General features: G+C 42.0%; 2 protein-coding genes across 2 annotated transcripts; both read left to right on the plus strand.

Annotated features, from left to right (window-relative positions):
* Nucleotides 1-1,492: 1,492 nt before the first annotated feature.
* On the plus strand, nt 1,493-16,090 carry LOC124259026 (moesin-like). Its single transcript, XM_046693102.1, has 4 exons — nt 1,493-1,597; nt 12,912-12,996; nt 13,727-14,023; nt 15,041-16,090. Exons 2-4 carry the CDS (start codon nt 12,940-12,942, stop codon nt 15,089-15,091), a joined length of 405 nt encoding a protein of 134 aa, XP_046549058.1. The 5' UTR covers nt 1,493-1,597; nt 12,912-12,939; the 3' UTR covers nt 15,092-16,090.
* An 8,946-nt stretch (nt 16,091-25,036) lies between these two features.
* Nucleotides 25,037-27,975, plus strand: LOC124259030 (uncharacterized protein PF11_0207-like). The gene is made up of 5 exons (XM_046693108.1): nt 25,037-25,146; nt 25,652-25,789; nt 26,129-26,288; nt 26,670-27,364; nt 27,906-27,975. Exons 1-5 carry the CDS (start codon nt 25,037-25,039, stop codon nt 27,973-27,975), a joined length of 1,173 nt encoding a protein of 390 aa, XP_046549064.1.
* The last annotated feature ends 24 nt before the right edge of the window (nt 27,976-27,999 follow it).

A 27,999-nucleotide genomic window follows, 5' to 3' on the forward strand; every position in this document is an offset into this window, starting at 1 on the left:
ACAGACCAAACAGACACACACTACAGACAAGACACCTACACACTACAGACCTGACACACACTATAGGCCAGACACATACACACAGTACAACTCAGACACCTACACACAGTACAGACCAGACACCCACTCACTACAAACCAGACACACACTACAGACGAGACAGCCACACACTACAGACCAGACACCTGATCACACACTGCATACTATAGACCGGACACCCACTCAGACAATACACACTACAGACCAGACAACCACTCACAACAGACCAGACACCTACACACAACAGACAAGACACCCACACACTACAGACCACACACACTACACAAAACAACTCAGACACCTTCACACAGTACAGACCAGATACCTACACACACAACAGTCCAGACACCCACGCACAACAGACCAGACACCCACTCACTACAAACCAGACACCCAAACACTACAGACCAGACACATACACACAATACAACTCAGACACCTTCACACAGTACAGACCAGATACCTACACACACAACAGTCCAGACACCCACGCACAACAGACCAGACACCCACTCACTACAAACCAGACACCCAAACACTACAGACCAGACACATACACACAATACAACTCAGACACCTTCACACAGTACAGACCAGATACCTACACACACAACAGTCCAGACACCCACGCACAACAGACCAGACACCCACTCACTACAAACCAGACACCCAAACACTACAGACCAGACACATACACACAATACAACTCAGACACCTTCACACAGTACAGACCAGATACCTACACACACAACAGTCCAGACACCCACGCACAACAGACCAGACACCCACTCACTACAAACCAGACACCCAAACACTACAGACCAGACACATACACACAATACAACTCAGACACCTTCACACAGTACAGACCAGATACCTACACACCCAACAAGCCAGACACCTACATGCACTACAAAACCAGACGCCCATGCACCTTTGTGTGTGCCGTATTCTCCGACTGACTAATGCATGCACAGTAACAGATTCAGAGAGTGGTTCTACAACTAGCTCACCCAAGGCCTCTCTACTACCTATGAGTCACATGATGATAGTTCGTTCAAGCGATGAAACGTTTATTGTTGACACAAATACTATATCAGCTATGCTATTATTTCACAACTGATATTTCTAAATTGATCTATGCATGGTTTGTATAACTATAGAGAGTTCTACCTAGTTTGCCTCGCCGTTAAACTATGTCATCAATCAATGGAATGTTTTAATGTATGTAAATATATGGGAAACGACATTAAACCGGTTGTGGGATGATTAATGGCAAAACCTAAGCGTACACATATGCATCATATACATTATGCCACCATTGTTCGATAATTATCGTACTCTAAAGTAAGCAAATACTAAGCGGCAAGTAACCGATTCTAAAAAAAACACCCATTCACCACGAATAAGAACATTCGGTTCCCTGCGAGCCTCGGAAGTGTAAAATTTAATTCCTGACTGCGTGGGTCCCCCTCGAGAGCCTCACAAAGCGCGTCCCAGGCAATCGAGCACCAGTAGCGTCTAGTGTTCGCATACAGGTTGCTTGCTCCTCACACAGGTAAGTTGTAGTCTTACTCCCTCAGTAGTTTCCAGTGTACGAAAGCATACTTCGGGTCGTCTTAATATGTGTGTATTTTTTCATGAATACAAATGCGTTTGAGAAAGTACAATTAACACTGCTTAAGGTATATATAAGTTAGGTGCATCTTCATTGACTGATAAAACAATCAATAAAATATAATGGCGGATGTATCCGAAAGCGCCTGTGTATCCTGTGTAATGCGTTGGTGCTAGAGTATATCATATATCCGTTAGTCTTCACCAATGACTAGTATGTGTATAGACAACGCAGTGCTACTTATTGTATACTGAAGACATACCTTTACCATTTGGATAATGGCGTAATCTACATATGATTAGAAAAACCTATTTTAACACAGGATGTGTTTTGTCGACAGACAGAAATGGTCCCAAATGCACATTCAAATGGGTTATACAAGCCACCTGTGATGCATTTTAGGAACGGGGGTGAGGGGGTGTTGAGAAATGATTCACACATCATCCAGAGGCGTGCAGCCCGCGGTGACTCAAAGGATGCCTGTGATATTATATCTTTAGAACGTTTGATAATATATGTATCTAGAGTAGCGGTGCTTGCTGCATGATGTTGTGATCACCAGAGCGTGATTGCTGGAGACGGAACACGCTTTTCCTTGCGAACTGTTCATGAGAACATCGTGGACTTTTACAACGAAATAATGAATGCTTTATGCTCACAATGAGGACTAGTAACAACATTTTATTTCCACTAACATTTTGGGGGGTTTAAGTAGGTATGTTTACTTGCGTTATCATTGTCAAATATAATTTGAAGTAATTTAGACAACAGACAAACTGGATTGTTGCAAGTTTCATTTTAAAGCCTACAGTTGTAATTTTACGTGTTTCAAACGTTCCCCTTCGAGCAAGAGTGCAGGGCGGCTCGGGGTAACAGTTCGTCATCATCTGTCATATTCTGATACCATTCCAGACACTCCCAACCGCTCCAGGCTATAAAATGGCAGATATTGGCAGTTGTCATTGACAACCGTCATGATTTGAAACGTGTAAGGAAATTTATAGATCCCGACCTGCCACGATTCGCTGACAATACTGATCAACGATGCGGAGATGTTACCTTGACATGCCGTTTACGTGGAGCTAAAAAACAAGAATATATTTAGCACATTAGGGCTGTGGAATTTTAAACATGTGCCGAGGGTGTGGGTTTGGTTTTACTCACCAACTTCTAAAATGACAATCAAACAGATCATGAATGAATTTGGTTTTACTCACCAACTTCTAAATGACAATCAAACAGATCATGGATGAATTTGGTTTTACTCACCAACTTCTAAAATGACAATCAAACAGATCATGAATGAATTTGATTTTACTCACCAGCTTCTAAAATGACAATCAAACAGATCATGAATGAATTTGGTTTTACTCACCAGCTTCTAAAATGACAATCAAACAGATCATGAATGAATTTGGTTTTACTCACCAACTTCTAAAATGACAATCAAACAGATCATGAATGAATTTGGTTTTACTCACCAACTTCTAAAATGACAATCAAACAGATCATGAATGAATTTGGTTTTTAAATGACTCACCAACTTCTAAAATGACAATCAAACAGATCATGAATGAATTTGGTTTTACTCACCAACTTCTAAGATGACAATCAAACAGATCATGAATGAATTTGGTTTTTAAATGACTTTCATCAGTATTCTAGTTACAGAATACTTCGGTTATAACGAACTCGAAGGGAGCGCTAATGTTAAAACTGTAGTTCGTTGTACGCATTTCCGCTAATATAGACAGCAAAGAGCCAAAATAGATGTTCGTTATATTCGTTATTTCGTTATAAACGCGTTCGTCCTAAACGTATATACGGCACGCCTTGTGGAGGAAACTTGAGTTGATTGAGGTGTCAAGTGATGTAGGTTTTAACCGCCTTGGTGAGACCCACGAGCATGTGGTGTTGGGGACAAACCCACACACATTATTAGGGCGAATGTGGATTCGAACCCAAGATCCCAGAAAACGATGCCCTTCAGAGACACACGGTGTATTGGTAGTATTGTGGGCCATTTGCTCTAGATGTCATCACAGGTGGTACTCACCGTTGTAGGTCATAGGTGGTTTGTTGGTGTCTGTGTTGAGGTCCGTTCGTATATCGTTTGTGTTTGTGTTACATGCACATAATACCTCTATCATCACCGTTAGCATTACCGCCTTGCTGAATTTTTCGCCAGAGTGAGTGAGTTAGTGAGTGTGTATGGCTTTTCGCCGCTTTTAGCAATATTCCAGCAATATCATGGCGGGGACACCAGAAATGGGCTTCACACATTGTACCCTTGTGGGAATCGAACCCGGGCCTTCGACATGACGGGCGGACGCTTTAACCACTAGGCTACCCCACCGCTGCCAGAACAAGGAATTGGTGGGTGTTGTGCTTTTCGCAAATGACTATTAGTGTCATCGCAAATAAAAATCATAATTAAAAAAAGAAGAAGAATACAATTGTGGGTTTCTTGTTCATGAAGACGATTATCCTCGTCTTCGTTATCATGTTAAGGATGGTTATTGTCGTCCTAATCCATACCTAGATACTGATTAGTCGCCGTACGTTTGGTACCGTTCTAGTTGGTCATGTCTTACATCGTAATTTTAGTTTTTTGTCATCTCGTCATGCTATGCAATCTTTGTAGAAGGACATTCACATGTCAAAACGCACACATATGGAACGCTTTTACGCCGTTCTTTACGTAATAGTCGTTTCGCCATTTCACCAACTGCTCTCTTTTAATCATTATTAAGCGTACTGAAATGTGTACATGAAAAATAGGCGATTTATGCTCTCAAGCTAGCATATGTTTGTGTTTATCGAGGCAGTTAATAATGACTATGGCAGCACATTAGCCCGGTTCCCAGCCAGGGAGGTGATATAGTTAAAGTGCACGGCTTGTTTGTGCACCAAAGTACACAGCGGTCACAGGCTCGCCACACCAAATGACGCCAGCCCTTTGAACAAAACTAGGACCCGATTACTCCCATTAAATAACACTGGCACCTAATTCAAGAAACACCTTTAGAAAATACGGCTTTTAGAAAGTAACAGGTCGTGGTAACCTGGTTTTTGCGTAGTAATACTGAAACTCTCGTCAATACATATCTCTGACCCAGTACTTGAGCAACCCAGAGAGATCGCTCATGCGCATCCTACAACACCGCTTAATGGTGGTGTATAAATAGAATTGATAGGAATTACAGTGTGTGGAGCTTGCTTGGGACGGAGAAGCGTGGTTTGAGTCATGCTTGAGGGAGACTGAGTTGTCGATATTCAGTGTGAGGTCATGTAGATGAAAAAGATACGCCTGACTGCACCACGGATACCACAGTTGACCTACATTAAACTAACTGCTGACATTGATTTCTTGCAGCTAAGAACCGAGATAACTTGCCGACATTAATTAATTACAAACCGGTTCTCGGTTGAGAGGCCTTTCTGAAGGTCCATTGCACTGCCTTATGACGATGGTCGTCCGATTTGATGGAGAGGGATCGAATAGAAGGAATCTAATTCATGGGATTTAAGTTCATTGCTGAACTTAATTGTTCACCGATATTTAAATAGAGACGTTGTAAGGGTAAAGTGATCTTTAAGACAATGTACAAAGGGATAAAATGCGAAAATATCTTCAATTAATTATTCTAATTGATCAGGGTCAACGCCATTAAAAATGCATCGGTCAGTCAATGTTTCTGGCGGTCTTTGAATAATGACGTTCTCTTTTCACCTACGGTAATACTACAGTGAGACCAATGCATACCCATACCACCTTTCCGTCCTCTAGCCCTGACCGTGGACACAGTATTTTCCAACAACGTACAACAGTGTTATTGTTGCTTTCAGCCAGTCACGTCATTATCCGCGACCGTCTGTGCCCACGAGGCAATCCCTCCGTTGCATTTTTGTCATATTTGCGCCGTCGGTAGCTACACAGGGCAATAGAGGATTCTTGTACCGCCCTTGTATTTCGTCCACGCTGTGACAAACATATGTTACAAACATTGTCTGCATGTGTTACAAACAGGGACTGGAAGTGTATCAAACACATACTGCATATGTTACAAACATGGACGGTTTATGTAACAGACATGGACTGCATGTAACAAACATGGATATGTAACAAACATGGACTGCATGTTACAAACATGGATATGTAACAAACATGAACTGCATGTTACAAACATGGATATGTAACAAACATTGACTGCATATGTTACAAACATAGATATGTAACAAACATTGACTGCATATGTTACAAACATGGATGTGTAACAAACATTGACTGCATGTTACAAACGTGGATATGTAACAAACATGGACTGCATGTTACAAACATGGATATGTAACAAACATTGACTGCATATGTTACAAACATAGATTGTGTATGTAACACACGCTGACTGCATATGTAAATATAGTGTAGCGGGTTTCATTATCAAATAGATGATCATGGCGTTAACGAAACCACTATCACCAGGGTCGGCTATTTCCCCAACCCCTACTTTCCATTACAACTACATCCCAGTTCCCCTACAATAGTTAAAACTGCACACGTCATTTACCCGTCTGGCATAATGAACTCATCGAAACGAATGATTATGGTCAAGAGTAGGAAAGAAAGTGGTAGAAGGGGATAAGGGAAAAGTTTCAGAATTTTTTATGGGTCGTTTTCCATTCTCTGCTCTATAGGGTTCCAAGGTGCCGTGAGGCGCTAGAAGGTTCTACCATCACATCCTACTGGGTTGAGTATTGTAATCGTGTAACTGAAAACAGCATGCTTTGTTTGGATATCAAGGTGCATATTCTGAAAGTAATAAACTTATGTTGATGCACCCTGCCTTGTTTGACATTCTTGTATTTCTATTGATTAAAGGTGTGATATGTGCATGGCATTTCGCGGTACGGTAAATATGCAGCAAACACAGGATACGGTTTGAGCTTTGTGACTAGTGATGCTCTAGTAAAAACTAAACGTGGTTTCAAAACAAGTAAGCATTGCTTATATACTGATGAAAATATACGATTATGGATTGAAGCATATCTTGCATGTACCCGAAGATAATCGGAGTGCTTCATGGCCGCTCAGGACACTTGTGCCCGCTCTACGACAAATTCAGTTGGCATGAATCATTCCTACTGAACGTTGCAGTTGAATGAATTCAACAATATTACCATACGCTCAACAAGTGTATCCGACGCATGCCCTGTGTATGACGGGTTCAGTAGGGTTTATCGGGCAAGGTTCCTCCCAGGCATGTAGATACTACCCGAATGGTGACTCACTGAACACCCCCTGCTATCGTACAGATAGCACCTGTACTATATTATAATCAGATAGGACTTTTTACGTGCCATCATTCTGGATATTAAAGTCGTTGGACACCATTATTAAGCACACTGGTATCCACGGAATCTTCTCCTCATTAAGCACTGGTCGGGTGGGTCTATCTATCAGCTGGTATGCAGGTGTTGAGATGAATAGCATTCTTGAAATTCCTATATTTACAAGTTAGCATTTTGCTGTGTTCAATGTTTGTACCCTAACCCGGTTATAATGTTTTAAACAGCAGGTGTATTTTGATGGTTATTTGTACAGGTAAAGGTGTATTGATAGCAATGCCCTAACCCCAGTGAAACTTGGAAGTGTCACGGAGGTTTGGGAACAATAAAACAGGTTTAGATAATGCTGGCAGTTTTATGTTATCTATCACAGAAATGATTACAACATGCGTTCAGTCAGCGTATTCTGCTATTCATGTGATACCCTAGGCAGCAATGAAGTAACAATATGGCACAAAATCGAGGTAATCGTTATGTCGACAAATCCTGTGGCATAAAGCTTTCATGACATGCATACCGAATTTACATAAATTTGGTATTCACTTAATTCGGCGATAAAAGCGAAAAGACACGCCTCTAACGTCAAGGTGGCATCTAGCTCAGCCTGTCTCACAGTCCATTACCCGTATTATTTTATCTTCCGCCCAGCTCTTTCTGAAGTGCTAAAGCCATAGATGAAGTCTCCATTTCCTTAGATTTAGGTTCTGAATCTCTCAACTCACTTGGGCTCCAGTTCACGTTAAATAGAATTATTAGTTTCTATCAAAAATACATGTATTCAGAGGTAAGGTAAGTCTAGATTTAGCTGTGTCAAGTGATAGTCACATGCAGGAAACCAGTTTCAATATTGATTGGCCACAGTGGCAGTCGAGATGAAACTTAAGGTTGAAGCGACATCGTGTGCGGTAACAAAACAGTAGACCAACTTAATATCCTTCCTTAGCCAACATTGCAATTTATCATAAAAATAACGAACTTTCCAGTGCAGCATAAAATCATAATTGGGTGATAACGGTCACAAAACGCTTCTAACTTTCAGTTTTCGCATTTCTTTCATGAAATGTTTGACTGCAGGCTATAATTGTGAATCTATGTTATTCCTTATAGCCGAGAAGCTAACACTATACGACAGAGGAGTTGTCATAAAATTGTGTGACCAGCTGTTGCCAGCTGCCTGCCGTTGGAAGTAGGGACCAGAATGAATCATATGTTATAAACATAACTCGAGCTGCATAGACTATATATGCAACAATTGTAGCATATGTATGTTTCGTAAATACTATAACAAAGCTAGGTTGTTGAAGTACTTGCGACTGTATCGGGAATAGAGAAGTATAACCCACATTCTAAAAATGTATATTTTACCTTGAACGCAAGTAATTGTTTTCATGCCATGGTACTATAAAAGTAATTGCATTACATTCGTTGTCGTGTTACTAATAAAGAAATTATTTTTGTCATTTTCTCATGGAAGTAATCACATTAAGTTTGTTGTCATGTTAGGATGACAGTAATCTTTTTTGTCATTTTCCAATGGAAGTAATCATATTCGTTGTCATGTTTCTATAAAAGTAATCGTTGTTGATTGCCACAATTATCTGGTAACTTACGTTGTCGTGTTAGTATGGAAGTAATCACTTACGTTGTCGTGTTACTATAGAAGTAATCACTTACGTTGTCGTGTTACTATGGAAGTAATCACTTACGTTGTCGTGTTACTATGGAAGTAATCACTTACGTTGTGTTACAATGGAAGTAATCACTTACGTTGTTGTGTTACAATGGAAGTAATCACTTACGTTGTGTGTTACAATGGAAGTAATCACTTACGTTGTTGTGTTACAATGGAAGTAATCAACGTTGTCGTGTTACAATGGAAGTAATCACTTACGTTGTTGTGTTACTATGGAAGTAATCACTTACGTTGTCGTGTTACTATGGAAGTAATCACTTACGTTGTGTTACCATGGAAGTAATCACTTACGTTGTCGTGTTACACTGGAAGTAATCACTTACGTTGTTGTGTTACTATGGAAGTAGTCACTAGCGTTGTGTTACTATGGAGGTAATCACTTACGTTGTGTTACCATGGAAGTAATCACTTACGTACGCGTTGTCGTGTTACTATGGAAGTAATCACTGTTGATTGTCACAATAATATGGAAATAATCACTTCATTGTGTTACTATACAATTAACCGATGTTCGTCGTCGTGTATTAAAGTTATTTGTTGTTATGTTAATATATAAGTAATCTTACAGTGTAGACATAATTATAGCAGGGCCCTGTTCATACAATCTGTCGGTTGTCAACCTGCCACTCTATAATTATGGGTACAGGGCACATTGAAAACGTAAATGAGCGTTAGAACACCCAGGAATAGAGTTTAGCTAAAGGTCTAAGTGTCTGCTAAATATACATTACACCGGAAAATGGGCGTGTCTGCAATTGGTGTGTGTGTCTGTGGGCGGGGTCTGGCAACAGGGTTTGCGGGTATTGTGGACGTGTGCATGTCGACTTTTACTGTAGCAGGATATACTAGTGTTGACATGTAAAGTCCATGTTTGTAACATGCGCGGTCAATGTAAGTCACATATGCAGATGTGTGTAACATGCGTTTTCAGTGTTTGTTACATATGCTTGTACAATCTAAATTTCCACCCGTGAAGATCCTGGTTAGAATTGAGCTTCAGTAACCCATGCTTGTCCTAAATGCGACTAACAGGATCGGGTGGTCCGGCTCGCTGACTTGGTTGGCATTTGTCACCGTATCCCAATTACGTACATCGATGCTCATGCTGTTGATCACTGGGTTGTCTGATCCAGATTCGATTATTTACAGACCGCCGGGATATAGCTGGAATATTGCCAAGAGTACGGCGTAAAACTAAACTCACTCACTCACTTTAAATTTCTGTTGAATCTCAAATGGTATTTACAATAAAGATTGTATCTAAAATACCACCACACCCCATCGCAGTTTTTTTGTTTTTTGGTTTTTAATAATACAATTACATAGATAGTGATGTACACTGTGCAAAACATAATGTGTGCGAATCATAATGGAAATCTAGAAGGGGAATATTAAAAATATTGCATGCATCTTACTCTCTGGTGTCCTCCCATCAGTTAGACGTCCCATTTGTCAGACACGTTAAAACAACAAAATTATGGTTGGTTGCACTCAGGTACACTGCACTGTTACTCCTTAATGTTTTAATCTTATATTTTATACATTTTATGCACATATTGTCTAGTGTGTCTCATTGGCCATCTGGCCTGGGGTCTGTATTTTTCTATGTCTTTTTACCGTTGCTATTTTTGACATGTACATTCACGTGACACATAAATAAACTATTGTGTCTGTCTGTCTGTCTGTTGCCCTAATTAGTAATGGATTGATCCAAAGTTATGGATAATGACTTATATACAGCATATACAATATAAATTAAGATAATTTAACAAGGATGTTTAGTAGTACAAACATGATCTTATTTAGCACACCATATATGTATATGAATATGTTAATTTATATAATTAATAGGGCTGTAATGATGCACCAAACTATCGATTGATTGCAATTGTTGAGTCTCCGATAGCAATTAATCGATGGTAGAAATGAAAAACTATCGATGCATCGATAGTATGTGGCACCAGTCACGATAAACTATACAGGGAAACTAATTATAGCACACTGAAAGAGAGACGATATCGCTCTAAACTCATAACTTTCTATAAAATGTATCATCGTCTGATTATCCTGATTATCTGAACGATCTTGTACAAGGTAGAGTATTTGTACAAAGCAACTATAATCTTAGAGATAGTACTTCCATTCAAACTACTAACTGTAGAACGCAGATATTCTCCCAAGCGCAATTAGTTAAAACCCCACACACGCATTCTAGGGTATCACATTGAAACTTTTTATTCCTTGATTATTTTAATTAACACATTGTTTGAATATTTTACAACCATTTTGTTCATACTTCTAACAATCTTTTACCTTTGATCTAATTACCAGTATTCTCCATCAGGTTATAATTATCGCAACATTTACTTTTTACCCACGGCGAGACAGACTATCAAGCCAAACACATTTCATGAAGGAGTGGAATTCACATTACGTATTGTCGGGTTGAATTCAAATTTTTACCCCCACCTGTCCGTCCATCCCACCCTCATACTCTAAATACGTTAGGTCCTCGTAACCCCGTATAGCGCAACTGTTATATACGTATGTATATTCGCGTATTTTGTTAGAATCAAACCCTGTTAAATATTCTGCTCAGGATGAGCAAACAGCGAATTGAATACTCCCGGTACGTGTATCTAGCCGCTCGCGGTCGCCTGCAGCAGCCATGTGGGCGAGCAGGGGTGTGTTTGATTGCATTGGCCTCATCTCAGGGAGATCTCCATGACCTCTAGCTTTGTGCTGTATAGTATCTTTCAAGACCAGGCCCCTGCGCCTAAAGACCTGTCTCTAGTGGAGGTATTTAGGTTAGTCTTTTCAAAGAGGCTTTATAAATAAATGCGACAGCCCTTTGCATAATCAATATATAAAAAAAAGTTTATTTAGTTGAAAAGGCAACAGAAGGATTGACTGAAGGCATTCATGTATCAGGAATTGAACAGTCGTGATATGTCCTCCTGACTGAAAGCACTCTTGCCAATTTAGAGCAAGCATTTGTTGATTCCGTTATATAGTAAGCTGATCAATAGTACATAGTATGAGTCATTGCTCCATAACAAAAGCAACTGTCCAACACAACACTATACCATGGCACAAACAGACTGTCAGTAAGTCTATCGATGACTCACCTGTGCATTAACCCGAAAGTAGCACAGATGCCGTATAAAACGCAACGCAACCCAACAACCAGCGGTGACATCAAAGGTAAGTCGATGACCCATGACTGATGTTGCCAGTCGGTGGACAAGTCGGCCGTACACGCGGGATGCCTACTTGGCATCTGTTGTCGCCAAGGGGAACTGCAAGGGGTCAACTGAGGTCAAATAGCAATCAGAACTAAATTTCTATTTAGTATTGTCACGGTGTGTGTTGATATGAGCTATTAACCCACTCACATGAAATGGAATTTGCTCGTAAACACCTGAAGAATATTTATGTATATGTTCAGAAAATTTCTCTAAAAGGAATTTGTAAAATGCTAACAGTGTTTTATGCACTTGATATTTGGAGTAACATCTGAGAAACCAATACGTTTTTGTTTATGTACGATCGAAGAATAACTAATGATATCATTCGCCTCGCGAATAAATACACTTAAATAAAGAATGGAAAATAAATATTTGAGTACACTTATATTCAGATTTGGCGCTGACCATTCTAAGTTTCCCAAAACAATCTGACAAGGCAAGGAGTCAAGCCTAAGTGGGTGGGATGGGTTCAACCTATTTTTGATTGGTAGTTTAGCTATATCACGGTGTAACAGTTTGATGTTGGGGGAAATAGTTCAAAGAATTCCGGTAGACCTAATAGACGAACGCAGAACAGCGAAATGCGGCGCCTAAGACGAAGGACAGCCATGTCCAGTTGAATATGCATTTGCTTGCAACACACTTGATACTATATAAACATTGGGGACATAGCTGCAAGATGCACTGACGAGTCATGTCATGCAGGCCACTCGTGTAGGCACCAAGAGCACTGGCATCAAGGTTCCATAGAGAATGTCTGAGATGCCAGTTCACGAGATGCCCAGAAAATGGTTGTCTATGCCAACATATTTCACTACATTGTTAATCTATAGAACATGTTCGGTTTCTCTCTGAATATCAGTATACGTTATAATCGATTGTATGTGCAAATGAAGTTTTCAATGTAATGCTTTCTTTCATCAGTATCTATAGATATATCTAACTCTGACTTCCATTTGTCTTGCAGACACGTTCAAACCACTTAACCTGACACAATGCCGTTTGGACTTGGAAAGAAGGGCAGCAGTGCCAAAGACCTTATGAAGTCCAAGGTAACGGCGTAAAATGGCACATTCCCGGCTAGCATGACATGGGGTGGACATTGGCTAAAACACAATGCTCCCTTTGTCCACAAACCATCTTTATCATGATGCCTGACAGATTCACGCCGTTTTTATATACTTCCACGTACCAGTGCATAACATACTATAATCATCAGATGCCATGGCGAACATCGGACATGAGCCTGCCATACCTTGACACATGAGAGTGTGTCCTTTCTGTCCAGCATTTATAAAAGATTAGTTGCACATTTTACTTGCCTCACAAAGGATGATAAATTCATTGTCAGTCCAGCAGTGCCTGATCACCATGCAAATCCTCTTTGTAAAACAATGTTAACATTAAGTAATTACCTGTTTACATGCATAACATAACGAAGCATCACAGCATACGTTTCTATACCATATACTGTACATATGGACATGGACGAAGTCACCTAGGTTTAGAAAGACATGCTGACTATCAGGAAATATCAGAGTTGGTAGTTGTTTGTAGTTGGGATAATATACAGTATGATGTTCCATGGCACACGATGATTGGCTGTTAAGTACCACAAGGACGTCAGTTCCTCGTTTGCTATATGAATCTGTAAAATAGCTGTCCATTAAAAGAAGACAGTTCTTCCTTTGCGCTATTTATCTGTAAGAGGGTGTTCCATGAAGTGACCAGATGAATCCAGCTAGAGATATTAAGCTAGAGATGCCATCTATTTTGGGACAGGTCGGGGACCTGGAGGCCGCTAAGACCAAGCTTGAGGAGGATGTCGAGAAGTACAAGACGGAGGTAGAGTCATACAAGAACGAGGCTGAGGACGCCAAGAAACAGGTCGAAGAGGTCAAAGTCAAGGCCGATGAAGAGGTCAAAAATGCCAAACAGGAAGTAGAGACCGTAAAGAAGGAGGCGGAGGAGACGAAGACTGGGCTGATGGATCAGATAGCAAAGTACAAAAAGCAGTTGGAGGACCTCAAGAACCAAATTGCACAGTTGACGTCAGGGGAGGGACTCGGGAATATCAAGGTGAGTTGAAAAAGAGGTAATATGTCCCACCACCACCAACCACCACCAACAGTTGCAAACTGACCATATGGAACCCGCCTCCACCTTTTCCCCCTACGTTTTAACCTTGAGGCGTATGGAGTTGCGTCCCCTTCACCGGCTTACAGAGTTGCGTCCCTTCACAGCTTCCAGGTTGTATGTACTAATATAGTGCAAACCTGTAGTCTGTCTCACAGTCCCCGAACCACATTATTTTCCCTAGTGCCAAGCCCTCCCTGCAGAGCTCAAGTTCTAAATGAAACAAGTCTAGATTACCTCGGGTACTGAATCTCTGGTCTCCCTGCATCCTCGATAATCTCCAGGGTATGTGTTCCGATAAATCTCCTGGAGATTATCGAGGATGTATAGTGGAGATTTATGGGAATGTATACCCTGGAGATTATCGAGGATATTCTCACGGGGCTCCTTTTCAATTTAAATGGGTTTGTTTGTTACTATCAACATTATACATATTCAGGGACTGTGCGTTAGTCTAAGCAAACCTGCTGCGGTCCACGGTTGTACCATATATGTTTTGGATGACATGAGGTCAAATGTTAGAACAGCTGATGAAAGTCAATTGGCTTATGTCAGCCATAGTGCATACAGAGTTGTATCCCTTTACCACTTTAAAATGGTCCAAGAGACTGAGTATGGTTTTACACCGCTTGTAGCTATATTTCAGCAATATTATGTCTGGGGACACCAGAAATGGGCTTCACACATTGTATCCAATGGGGAATCGAATCAGGGTCTTCAGCCACACGAGCGGACGCTTTAACCACCAGGCTACCCCGCCGCCCTTGAGATGTTTCATATTGTACATTGACAAATGTGTAGCTTTAGGCGTGGAAGATCCTCATTCTGTATATATATCCAGTTCGTCTACCCCACCGCCCCTGAGATGTTTCACATTGTACATTGACGAATGTGTAGCTTTAAGCGTAGAAGATACTGGTTGTGTATGTACTGTATATCCAGTTCACCTCTCTGTTTCAGGAGGCAGCAGGCGGCATGTTGTCCCAGGGCGCCTCTAAGTTTGGCTTCTAGTACTCTTCATCTCACGGACTGTTGTGTCGCTTCAGTTTCATCTTCTCTCGACTTTGTGAGAACAATGTGACATTTCACTTAAATAAATACATATCTGCATCTCGCGGCAGAGACCGCACGGTCTCAGCAGGTTAGCAGCAAACGAAGCGTCGTCACATCTCCCGCGAAAACATATCATTGATAACAAGTTGTTGTCGAGTATAGACGAGTTGTCTCCCTTATATCAGTTCCCTTCACGGCATGGGCGAGTCATTCTGTATTGCTTTGTAAATGACACACAACCCTACAAAAAATATATGGGATAATAGCTTGGAACAAGTGTATTAAATCTTGGAAAACTTATTGGTTTAAATGCAATCACTGACAAGCCAACAGACGTATGGTTGTCAGCAGCGTTTTTGACAAAACTAAAGCATTTAGGTGCCTTCTTCGATGTAGTGATAGAGTACAAAATGGCAGCCGTAATGTGTGTCTGTTTGACGTATCGTGTACCCGTCAGTATGTATCACATGTCATCCCTGTGCCGCGAGGCGTAACACGTGCTAGTAGAACAACCAGTAGACACAGCCTATCTTCATGTACCTGCAAACAGAACATATGGATAAGTTCTGATGTATTTAAATATATGCGACTTCTGTCATATACATATGCTTGAAAATATTTACATCGATGTTGATAATTGGTCAGTACTATATGTGTGGCGAATCATTCATCGTGGATCAAATCTTCTGTGCCTTGGGTATAGCACCTGGTGAAAGTGCTCAACCATACCTTTAATTAGATGTGCAGGTGCCTGTACTCAACAGTTTCCCTGGCAGTCTCACACTGGGTGCTGCTCGAAGGCCAAGAGATTTGACCACAAGGTGAATGATGGAGGGCAGCAATATGTCGAGTTTGTTCTTGGTCTCTGTGTTTCTGTTATTCGTAGTTGGAACCAGTTGTGATTGTAGTTTTCTTTACTGTTTGTTCGAGATTAAATATTTGTATACATCTATCCCACATATATTTGTTTGTTGTATCTAACCACTTGATTACCCACCGACACATATATGACGATATTCCATTAAACACATAAAAAGTGACTTGTCTTAAAGAAACATGAAAGGTCTGCAAAGGCATTCATGGCATTCCACACGTGAAGACATCAACATTTATATGATATATTCAGCCCGAACAGGAGTATCATGTGGACAGGACCATACCTGAACAGTTGGAGTGCATCATGTTGACAAGACCATCCCTAAACAGTTGGAGTGTATCATGATGGCAGGACTATCCCTGAACAGTTGGAGTGTATCATGTTGACAAGACCATCCCTAAACAGTTGGAGTGTATCATGATGGCAGGACTATCCCTGAACAGTTGGAGTGTATCATGTGGACAGGACCATCCCTGAACAGTTGGAGGGTATCATGATGGCAGGACTATCCCTGAACAGTTGGAGTGTATTATGTTGACAGGACCATCCCTAAACAGTTGGAGTGCATCATGTTGACAAGACCATACCTAAACAGTTGGAGTGTATCATGTTGACAGGACCATCCCTGAACAGTTGAAGTGTATTATGTGGACAGAAAGTTACCCCGAACAGTTGGAGTGTATGTTGATGGCAGGACCATCCCTTAACAGTTGGAGCGTATCATGATGGCAGGACTATCCCTGAACAGTTGGAGTGTATTATGTTGACAGGACCATCCCTAAACAGTTGGAGTGTATTATGTGGACAGGACCATCTCTGAACAGTTGGAGTGTATCATGATGGTAGGACCATCCCTGAACAGTTGGAGTGTATCATGTTGACAGGACCATCCCTGAACAGTTGGAGTATATAATGTGGACAGGTCCATCCCTGAACAGTTGGAGTGTACCATGATGGTGGGAACATCCCTGAACATTTGGAGTGTATCATGTTGACAAGACCATCCCTAAACAGTTGGAGTGTATCACGTGGACAGGACCATCCCTAAACAGTTGGAGCGTATGATGTTGACAGGACCATCCCTGAACAGTTGGAGTGTATCATGATGGCAGGACCATCCCTAAACAGTTGGAGTGTATCATGATGACAGGACCATCCCTAAACAGTTGGAGCGTATGACTGGCTGACTGGCTGAGTATGGTTTTACGCCGTTTTTAGCAATATTCCAGCAATATCACGGTGGGGGACACCAGAAATGGGCTTCACAAGTTGTACCCATGGAGTGTATGATGTTGACAGGACCATCCCTAAACAGTTGGAGTATATCATGTTGGTAGGACCATCCCTGAACAGTTGGAGTGTATCATGTGGACAGGACCATCCCTGAACAGTTGGAGCGTATCATGTGGACAGGACCATCCCTGAACAGTTGGAGTGTATCATGTGGACAGGACCATCCCTGAACAGTTGGAGTGTATTATGTGGACAGGACCATCCCTGAACAGTTGGAGTGTATTATGTGGACAGGACCATCCCTAAACAGTTTGAGTATATCATGTTGGTAGGACCATCCCTGAACAGTTGGAGTGTATCATGTGGACAGGACCATCCCTGAACAGTTGGAGCGTATCATGTGGACAGGACCATCCCTGAACAGTTGGAGTGTATAATGATGGCAGGACCATCCCTAAACAGTTGGAGTGTATTATGTTGACAGGACCATCTCTGAACAGTTGGAGTGTATCATGATGGTAGGACCATCCCTGAACAGTTGGAGTGTATCATGTTGACAGGACCATCCCTAAACAGTTGGAGTATATAATGTGGACAGGACCATCCCTGAACAGTTGGAGACAGGAGCGTATCATGTCAACAGGAACATCCCTGAACAGTTGGAGTGTATTATGTGGACAGAACCATCCCTGAACAGTTGGAGTGTACCATGTTGACAAGACCATACCAAAACAGTTGGAGTGTATTATGTGGACAGAACCATCCCTGAACAGTTGTAGTGTACCATGTTGACAGGACCATCCCTGAACAGTTGGAGTATATTATGAGGACAGAACCATCCCTGAACAGTTGGAGTGTATCATGTGGACAGGACCATCCCTAAACAGTTGGAGTGTATCATGATGGCAGGACCATCCCTGAACAGTTGGAGTGTATCATGATGGTAGGACCATCCCTGAACAGTTGGAGTGTATCACGTGGACAGGACCATCCCTGAACAGTTGGAGTGTACCATGTTGACAAGACCATCCCTAAACAGTTGGAGTGTATCATGTTGACAAGACCATCCCTAAACAGTTGGAGTGTATCATGATGGTAGGACCATCCCTGAACAGTTGGAGTGTATCACGTGGACAGGACCATCCCTGAACAGTTGGAGTGTACCATGTTGACAAGACCATCCCTGAACAGTTGGAGTGTATCATGTTGACAAGACCATCCCTAAACAGTTGGAGTGTATCATGATGGTAGGACCATCCCTGAACAGTTGGAGTATATCATGATGGTAGGACCATCCCTGAACAGTTGGAGTGTATCACGTGGACAGGACCATCCCTAAACAGTTGGAGTGTACCATGTTGACAGGACCATCCCTAAACAGTTTGAGTGTATCGTGTTGACAGGACCATCCCTGAACAGTTGGAGTGTATCATGTTGTTTCTGTCTTTAAATGAATACGGCTTCACGTTTAGTTTTGGACCTAAATCCTATTTGAAGTATATATGTCACTAAATGTAAGCCACATGTTAGCGCATTGATATGCAGCCTAATAGTTAATACGTGCTTTGTTTAGGGTTGAATTTATAATTACTGAAATCGCAAATCAACATGGCAGCTATCGCACGACCTGCTACATCATGCTTACTTTGCATAACGCAGAACATATTGAGGTGGTGACACTGCTTCTGATAGTCAGTCTGTCAGCCACAAATACGACGTTGTGGTATGAATCGGGATATCACTTTGTCTTATGTTGGTTAATTGTATCCATCAAAATCTCGACTTCAATGTCATATCAATATATACAAGTAACGCATGTCTGCAGACTTCAAACCATGTACATACACTCTGTGTCTGTAGACTTCAAACCATGCACATGCAATGTTTGTCTTTAGACTTCAAACCATGTACATGCACTGTGTGTCTGTAGACTTCAAACCATGCACATGCACTGTGTGTCTGTAGACTTCAAACCATGCACATGCACTGCGTGTCTGTAGACTTCTAATCATGTACACGCAGTGTGTCTTTGAATTTCAAACCATGTACATGCACTGTGTGTCTGTAGATTTCAAACCATGCACACGCAATGTGTATCTGTTGACTGCAAACCATGCACATGCACTGTGTGTCTGTAGACTTCAAAGCATGTACACGCAATGTGTGTCTGTAGACATCAAAGCATGTACATGCACTGCGTGTCTGTAGATTTCAAACCATGTACATGCACTGTGTGTCTGCAGACTTCAAAACATGTACATACACTCTGTGTCTGTAGACTTCAAACCATGCACATGCACTGTGTGTCTGTAGCCTTCAAAACATGTACACGCAGTGAGTGTCTGTAGACTTCAAACCATGCACACGCAATGTGTGTATCTGTAGACTTGTAGACAAAGCATGTACATCAATGGACAAAATGCCTTGAAAGGGAGATCCGCCTTGAACAATAGGTAGTCTCCAGGGCGATCCTACTTTTTCAAGTTAAACAAACTACTGTTTAGGAAAGTGAAAATCTTCCCGTCCCAAATCTGATATGAGTAGGCAATACTGACTCAAGTGATAATTTGTGTATACATACGGTCCCTGATGACACATTCTGAACTGAGGAACATTAAATCATGACGAAATATTTGCAGTGACGATCGCCACGCCCACTTCTAGAACAGTCGCCACGTGATCAACATAAAACCATGTTCCACACACCGATAATTGTTAAATATTAACACATATATTGATTAGAAGCAGCGTTCGAAATACCTGCCTGCCCGACCGTCCGGGACGGGTTATTTTCAACACGTACTGCCAGATTCTTAAATTCACCTGCCCCACGGTCGTGTGAAAATTTAGACTGAATATGAAGATATTTATCATATTTCAGGATAAGAAATCATTATTAATTCACTCGTAAAAATAAATGATGAATTCCAATTGAATGATAAAATATGTCGCTTGTCAAACCTAAATTATTTGCGGGCAGGTAACTTTTCGTCAGGGCTGGCAAATTTTACATCTAACCAGCCCTGAGGTCTGCCATAATGTTTTTTGACTTTCATACCCTGTTTGAAGTAAAAATCTATTAAACTGTCGTCTCTGAAGTGGGTTACGTGGGTTCTCTGTATGCCGGGATTTCAATATGGGACTAATTCTAGTCATGTTCTAGTCATGTCATACTCGAGAACTATTTCGCGTACCCTTAGGTCACTGGAACATTGGAGCTGTGTTTTTCAATACGCATGGGTAATCTGTCTCCAAGACCCTACAGAACAAACTTGTCTGAAGTATAATAACACTTAGATCTAGATTACCACACCTCCCAAAATTATTAATGTTTCTTGGATATGTATACTCTCCCAAAAAAGAAACGCATCATGAACATAGCAATTTCATGTAGCAATGAATTAAAACGTGATTCATTTTACAAAAGGTTTTGCTCTGTTTATGAGTCCTATGGTGTTTATGTTTTGAAATATCACAACAAAACGCACCATCCGTAAAATACCCGTATTTAACAGCATGATTTTCAATTTCGGCGTGTAGTGTCACAGAATACACAATTCACTTGCAATGCACGGGAAAGTTGGGGATCAGATAGTCTCAATGATGGGTATAAAAGGTTGATCGCTGTCTGTCGATTAGTGACTGTATTTGGAATATTGTTGACGGACGCAAAATGCCACGTCTAATTGCAGCCAACCGTCATATCGCCATTGGTTTGCTTGAAGCTGGCCAGTCTCAACGTGCAGTTGCCCGACGCATGAATGTTCACCAAAGCACCATTTCACGGCTCTGGGAGAGATATCGCAGGCAGAGCAGTAGCAGATGCCCCTCGTAGTGGGCGACCTCGAGCGACCACTGCGGCGCAGGATCGCTACATTCGGGTACATCACCTGCGTCATTGAACAGCTACGGCGACCAGTACCCTCGACAAATACCCGGATTGAGGAGGCTTTCTGCACAGACCGTCAGGAACAGGTTGAGAGAGGCTGGTTTACGTGCCAGAAGACCTTATTTTGGTCCTGTGCTTCGACAACAACATCGTCGACATCGAGTTCAATGGTGCACCAACGTTCAGGCCTGGAACCTACCGAATTGGCGTAGAATCTGGTTCAGTGATGAATCACGATTTCTATTGGAACGACGCGATGGAAGAATGCGGGTGTACATACGTCGACGTGAACGTTTCACCGACGCTTGCGTTCCCCAGATGGACAGATTCGGCCGGGACAGTGTTATGATGTGGGAAGGAATCACCTGCCGTAGAAGAAGTGATTTGGTGATGATCCAGGGCAACCTGACAGCTCAACGGTACTGTGACGAAATTCTACGCCCACACCTCCTTCCAATCATTGATCGCCAGAGGGAGTTGTTTCAACAGGACAATGCCAGGCCCCACACAGCACGTCACACTAGAGACTTCCTCCAGAACCACAACATCAATGTGCTCCCCTGGCCCTCAAGATCACCGGACTTAAACCCGATCGAACATCTGTGGGATGCCCTGGACAGACGGGTGCGACGCCATAACCCTCAGCCCCAGACACTTCAGCAACTCGCACAGGCACTACAGGCAGAGTGAGCTGCGATTGGGCAACACGAGATTCTGAGACTTATTCGTTCGATGCCGAGGCGATGCCGTGCAGTTCTGGATGCCCACGGTGGTCACACGAGGTATTGACTTCAGCGCCACCACACGTCTCCATGTGACACTCAAACTGACTTTCCTCGAGTTGTTGCCAAAGACGGATAAGTCTGCATTCCCAGTGTACAATTTCGCTATATTTCATTAACTCATAAAGCCTACAAGATGTTTCAAAATAAACATAAAAATACAGTTGAAATTCCTATATGCGTTTCTTTTTTGGGGAGTATATATTCATATGGGATAACCATTTTTCTGGAACTTAATACCAATCCAACACATGGGCGAAAACATAAAGAAGTACCTACATTGAGTGAAAGTGAATTCGCATGTTATTGACATTGTTCTATTACGTGTCTGTGCATAGCTTATTAAATGTGAATACATTTTATGAATGTGTCTTGTGTCTCTCCGCAAGTCTAAAATGTCTGCGCCCAAGCAAAACGACAAACAAAACTACAGATTAGTTTGAATATCGCCCCTCTCCCCATAGACTGGTTATCAGTGTAAGCTGCGTGAACACTTGAAACGTTCAACCTGAAGCGAAACTGGCACGATATGCAATACTGACGTGATTAATCTACAACTTTTCTCATTCAATATTAGGTGTTACAAAATAATCCTACAGAAATGGCTGTGATGATATAGACACGATCGTGAATTTACCAAAATGATTCTATTTACATTTGTAAAAATTGTTGTCATTATATAGAAATAATTGTGATCATGCATAAATAATTATAAAAGTGTGAATGGTTACGATTACATAGAAGTGTTTGTAATTTTACAGAAATTGTTGTGATTTTGTTGAAATGATTATAATATATTTAGAAATGTGATTATATAGGAATGATTTCAATAAGGAAGCTTTGTGATTATTAGAAATAGTTGTGATTATATGGAATTTTTAATGGTTGAAAATGGTTGCAATTATTTAGAAATAGTTGGCATTAAATACAAACTGTTGGGGTTAACAGAATATGCTGAGATTACACGTATAAAGGGATGGTAGTCAGCTGATGGCAATATGATAGTTGCCATGCTTCTCAGGGAAGGGACACTGTGGAAATTCCCATGCCGGGACACGCACATATGATACATGTATAGGAATATAAATTCAGTGAATGGTACAGCATATATACTAAAGTCTGGTGTATAATGGAGGTTCGTGGATATATGTATATTTCATCGTATGACTAGGTTATTTTTTTCATATTTTCTTCGCTGACAGCTGGTCCACTGTATCCTAGAGTCCCACATTTCACGGAGTGGTTTCGTCAGTTAATGCTACCTGGATGTGCTAGGCTTGGGGTCACGTCCTACCTTGCTCGGCATATTATGAAACCCGGTTTATCGTAATACAGATGAAATAGTATTTGAGATATAATGTTGAAAACATAGTATTTGAATGCAGAGAGATGAAACGGAGCATTGACATTTAAATAGAGAAATAGAGCCAAAATGTGCGATTGTGTGAGTGAGTGAGTTGATCATAAGGCTACTTTTAACAGTATCGCGGGACAAACCTGCAACCCAATCCGGGAGAACCAGGATTCGAATCCACAATTGGTTTCTGGCGTGACTGGTCTAATTTACGAAACAGTCTATAAACTCTATAATTCCTTTATCCATTAAACCTGGTCTATAAACATTAACGGTCTTTTTGTTTTGTTTTGTTTTTGTTTTCGTTTTTGAATCACATCGCATCAATGCAGAAAACGTTCCTAAAAAATATAAAATAACCGAAAAAACTCATTTCCAGACAACCAAACCATGGTTATGGAAGATGTAATTTTGCATACAACACATACATTTCTACTGGATCTTCCCTGTTTAGTGTAAATAACATGTTGAATAACTTCAGCGGTTTGACTCTTGTTTGTTGATTCTTTTAAATATTGGCTGATGTGGAAACCATTTTACCGTATTTACCGGACACTCAAAACTTATTCATGTGTTTTCTATGCCCGAAAAACCTGGCATTTCAGGCACTCAATCCATGGTGAACTAGAAAATAAAATATGGTCATCGTTTTGTGTGTACATATAGAATTAACCCCCCCAAAATTACCACTACTCATATAAAGGAGCTTACTCATCCATTTTCGCCAGACTCATTATCCATAAATGGCATTCAGCATCACTGAACGTGATAGGAATAGTGTTCTTTCTACTCTGATAGCTGGGGCGTGTCAGTCGCAACGGTATATAAGGATATGCAGCCACTCACTGCACGGACTTCACACTGTTGCTGAATCGTGGAATCACACACTACCGGCATCATGAATTCACTGCTGAGTTCGGTAGGTATTTTTCTTAATATCCCGTTCGGACAGACATGTTCGTATTCTTCTAATCTGTATGTGGTATGACAACCGCAAATGAAAAGGATGAGAGATGGAAGAAAAGGTTAAGTGGATCTGGAGGTTGTGAAAGACCTTCTGGGATAGAAGAGAAGTGGATGTGGATCTGGAGATTGGGTGGGACTTTCTGGGATGGAAGACAAGGCTTAGTAGATCTGGAGGTTGCGAGGGACTTTCTGGGATGGAAGACAAAGGTAGGTAGATCTGGAGGTTGCGAGGGACTTTCTGGGATGGAAGGTAAGGGAGGATCTGGAGGTTGTGAAAGACCTTCTGAGATGGAAGAGAAGGCTTAGTAGATCTGGAGGTTGTGAGGGACTTTCTGGGATGGAAGATAAGGGAGGATCTGGAGGTTGCGATGGACTTCCTGGGATGGAAGATAAGGTAGGATCTGGATGTTGCGAGGGACTTTCTGGGATGGAAAGGAAGGGGAAGTAGATCTGGAGGTTGTGAGGGACTTTTTGGGATGGAAAGGAAGGGTAAGTAGATCTGGAGATTGTGAGGGACTTTCTGGGATGGAAGATAAGGGAGGATATGGAGGTTGCGAGGGACTTCTGGGATGGAAGGTAAGGGGGGATCTGGATGTTGCGAGGGACTTCCTGGGATGAAAGGTAAGGGAGGATCTGGAGGTTGCGTGAGGGACTCCTGGGATGGAAGGTAAGGGAGGATCTGGATGTTGCGAGGGACTTTCTGGGATGGAAAGGAAGGGTAAGTAGATCTGGAGGTTGTGAGGGACTTCTGGGATGGAAAAGGAAGGTAAGTAGATCTGGAGGTTGTGAGGGACTTTCTGGGATGGAAAGGAAGGGGAGTAGATCTGGAGGAGATTGTGAGGGACCTTCTGGGATGGAAGATAAGGAGGATCTGGAGGTTGAGGTTGGTGAGAGGGACTTCTGGGATGGAAGGTAAGGGGGGATCTGGAGGTTGTGAGGGACTTCTGGGATGGAAAGGTAAGGAGGATCTGGAGGTTGTGAGGGACTTTCTGGGATGGAAGAGAAGGCTAAGTAGATCTGGAGGTTGTGAGGGACTTTCTGGGATGGAAGAGAAGGCTAAGTAGATCTGGAGGTTGTGAGGGACTTTCTGGGATGGAAGAGAAGGCTAAGTAGATCTGGAGGTTGTGAGGGACTTTCTGGGATGGAAGATAAGGGAGGAGGTAAGGAGGCCTTCTGGGATGGAAGGTGGGGCGGAGGAGGAGGACTTCTTGGAAGGTAAGGGGGGATCTGAGGGACTTTCTGGGATGGAAGGTAAGGGGGGATCTGGATGTTGCGAGGGACTTCCTGGGATGGAAAGGTAAGGGAGGATCTGAGGAAGGTGAGGGATCTTCTGGGATGGAAGGTAAGGGAGGATCTGGATGTTGTGAGGGACTTTCTGGGATGGAAAGGAAGGGTAAGTAGATCTGGAGGTTGTGAGGGACTTTCTGGGATGGAAGGTAAGGGAGGATCTGGAGGTTGCGAGGGACTTTCTGGGATGGAAGGTAAGGGGGGACCTGGAGGTCGTGAAACACCTTCTGGAGGGACTAGATCTGGAGGGGATGGAAGAGAAAGCTAAGTAGATCTGGAGGTTGTGAGGGACTTTCTGGGATGGAAGGTAAGGGAGGATCTGGAGGTTGCGAGGGACTTTCTGGGATGGAAGGTAAGGGAGGATCTGGAGGTTGCGAGGGACTTTCTGGGATGGAAGGTAAGGGAGGATATGGAGGTTGCGAGGGACTTTCTGGGATGGAAGGTAAGGGAGGATCTGGATGTTGCGAGGGACTTTCTGGGATGGAAGGTAAGGGAGGATCTGGAGGTTGCGAGGGACTTTCTGGGATGGAAGGTAAGGGGGGACCTAGAGGTCGTGAAACACCTTCTGAGATGGAAGAGAAAGCTAAGTGGATCTGGAGGTTGTGAGGGACATTCTGGGATGGAAGATAAGGGAGGATCTGGAGGCTGCGAGGGACTTTCTGGGATGGAAGATAAGGGAGGATCTGGAGGTCGCGATGGACTTCCTGGGATGGAAGGTAAGGGAGGATCCGGAGGTTGTGAGGGACTTTCTGGGATGGAAAGGAAAGGTAAGTAGATCTGGAGGTTGTGAGGGACTTTCTGGGATGGAAGGGAAGGGTAAGTAGATCTGGATGTTGTGAGGGACTTTCTGGAATGGAAAGGAAAGGTAAGTAGATCTGGAAATTTAGGTTTTAATTTAGCAAAGCGGATGTGGAGGTGAGAGGTAAATGTTAGACTGCTGTATAGAGGAAACTCTATAGATGTTTAGATATTTTCAAGATCACAGTGATTATCAAGTTCCTTTTCATGCCACGTTACACACGATAGTACTAAAAGGTTGCTGCTTCTCTCGCACTGAACACTTTTGCATGAAGGCTGCAGAAAGTGTTCCAAAGCACTGTTTCTTTTGTGTTGTAGAAGTCTCGTACAAAATGTCTCTTGTGTTCCAGGTCACTAATGCAGAGAAAATACTGAATGACAAAGTAGATGTAGCGAAAGAAAACGTTGATGAGGGAGTGGAAACCCTAACTGAAGGAAAGGATAAACTTTTGGGAGAAGAAAGCCGGTTAGAAAAGGAGCTTGAGGGAGAGGTAGAAGCGGTGAAAGAGGAAGCAAGTGTGTTGAAGGAAGAGATAAACGAAGCGAAAGAAGAGGTAACGGAATTAAAGGCGGAAGAAGAGAAACTGAGAGCTGAAATAGATGAAGCAAAGATAGAAGAAGAGAGGATGAAAGAAGTAGTCAAAGATGAGGAGGTGGTAGAGGACAAGGTAGTAGAAGAAATCAGGGAGGAGGTGGTACTGGAGGAGAAGGTAGGAAGAGGAATCAATGCAGAGATGATGCTAGAGAAACACGTAGAGGAAGAACTGAAAGAAGAGATGATGCTAGAGAAACACGTAGAGGAAGAACTGAAAGAAGAGGTGTTGCTAGAGAATAAGGTAGAAGAAGAACTTAAAGAAGAGGTGGCGCTAGAGAACAAGGTAGAAAAAGAACTCAAAGAAGAGGAGGTGCTTGAGAACAAAGTAAATGAAGAACTCAAAGAAGAGATGGCGCTTGAGAGCAAGGTAGAAGAAGAACTCAAAGAAGAAAATGCGATTGAAGAAAAGATAGGGAAAGAAATCAAAGAAGCAGAAGCGGAAGCGGAAAAGTAAAACGGTCGAGATCAGGCAAAGTGAGTATTTCGTGTTTATAATATATCCAGTAGAGTGTTTGGTGAACGCTGTTTAAAAGGAAACTCTCGGAGTGAGTCAGATGTAGGTCTTGTGTATCTACATTCAGAGCGTGTGCGCGTGTCAATTTCAGCACTAGTCTACTGATACCTAAAATGGGTTTAAAGTGGGTTTAAATGGGAATCGACGTCAGGAACACTGACTTCATTCACGTGTTTACACCACCGCCCCTTCAGTGTACTTCTGTTGCTTGAACAAGGAATAGCAAAAAGTTTATATAAAGCATACACTGCGAATCTCTCATTCTGAATGTGCAATAGAAGGCCGGGTAAAATGTTACTAAACATTATTTTAATCATCTGTAATACGTTTCTTGTCCATGCAATGTGTGCGTGAATTAACACTTCCTAACCCGTAACAAGAACGACTAGTCGCGTTTTTACAATATATAGAGAAAATATGCATTCATTTTAGGGCAAGAACAATCTGTACTAATGACACTTTTATCCTGCGTTTCAGCAAGAGATGCTTCCAGCTGGACGTACATCAGCTGCAACTGTGTGTATCAACCATCATGTATCTGTACTGATGTACCTTTGACAAAGGAAAAGGC

The sequence above is a fragment of the Haliotis rubra genome, unplaced genomic scaffold, assembly GCF_003918875.1.
Source record: "Haliotis rubra isolate DU_JTF1 unplaced genomic scaffold, ASM391887v1 Scf707, whole genome shotgun sequence".
NCBI classification, from domain to species: Eukaryota; Metazoa; Mollusca; class Gastropoda; order Lepetellida; family Haliotidae; genus Haliotis; species Haliotis rubra.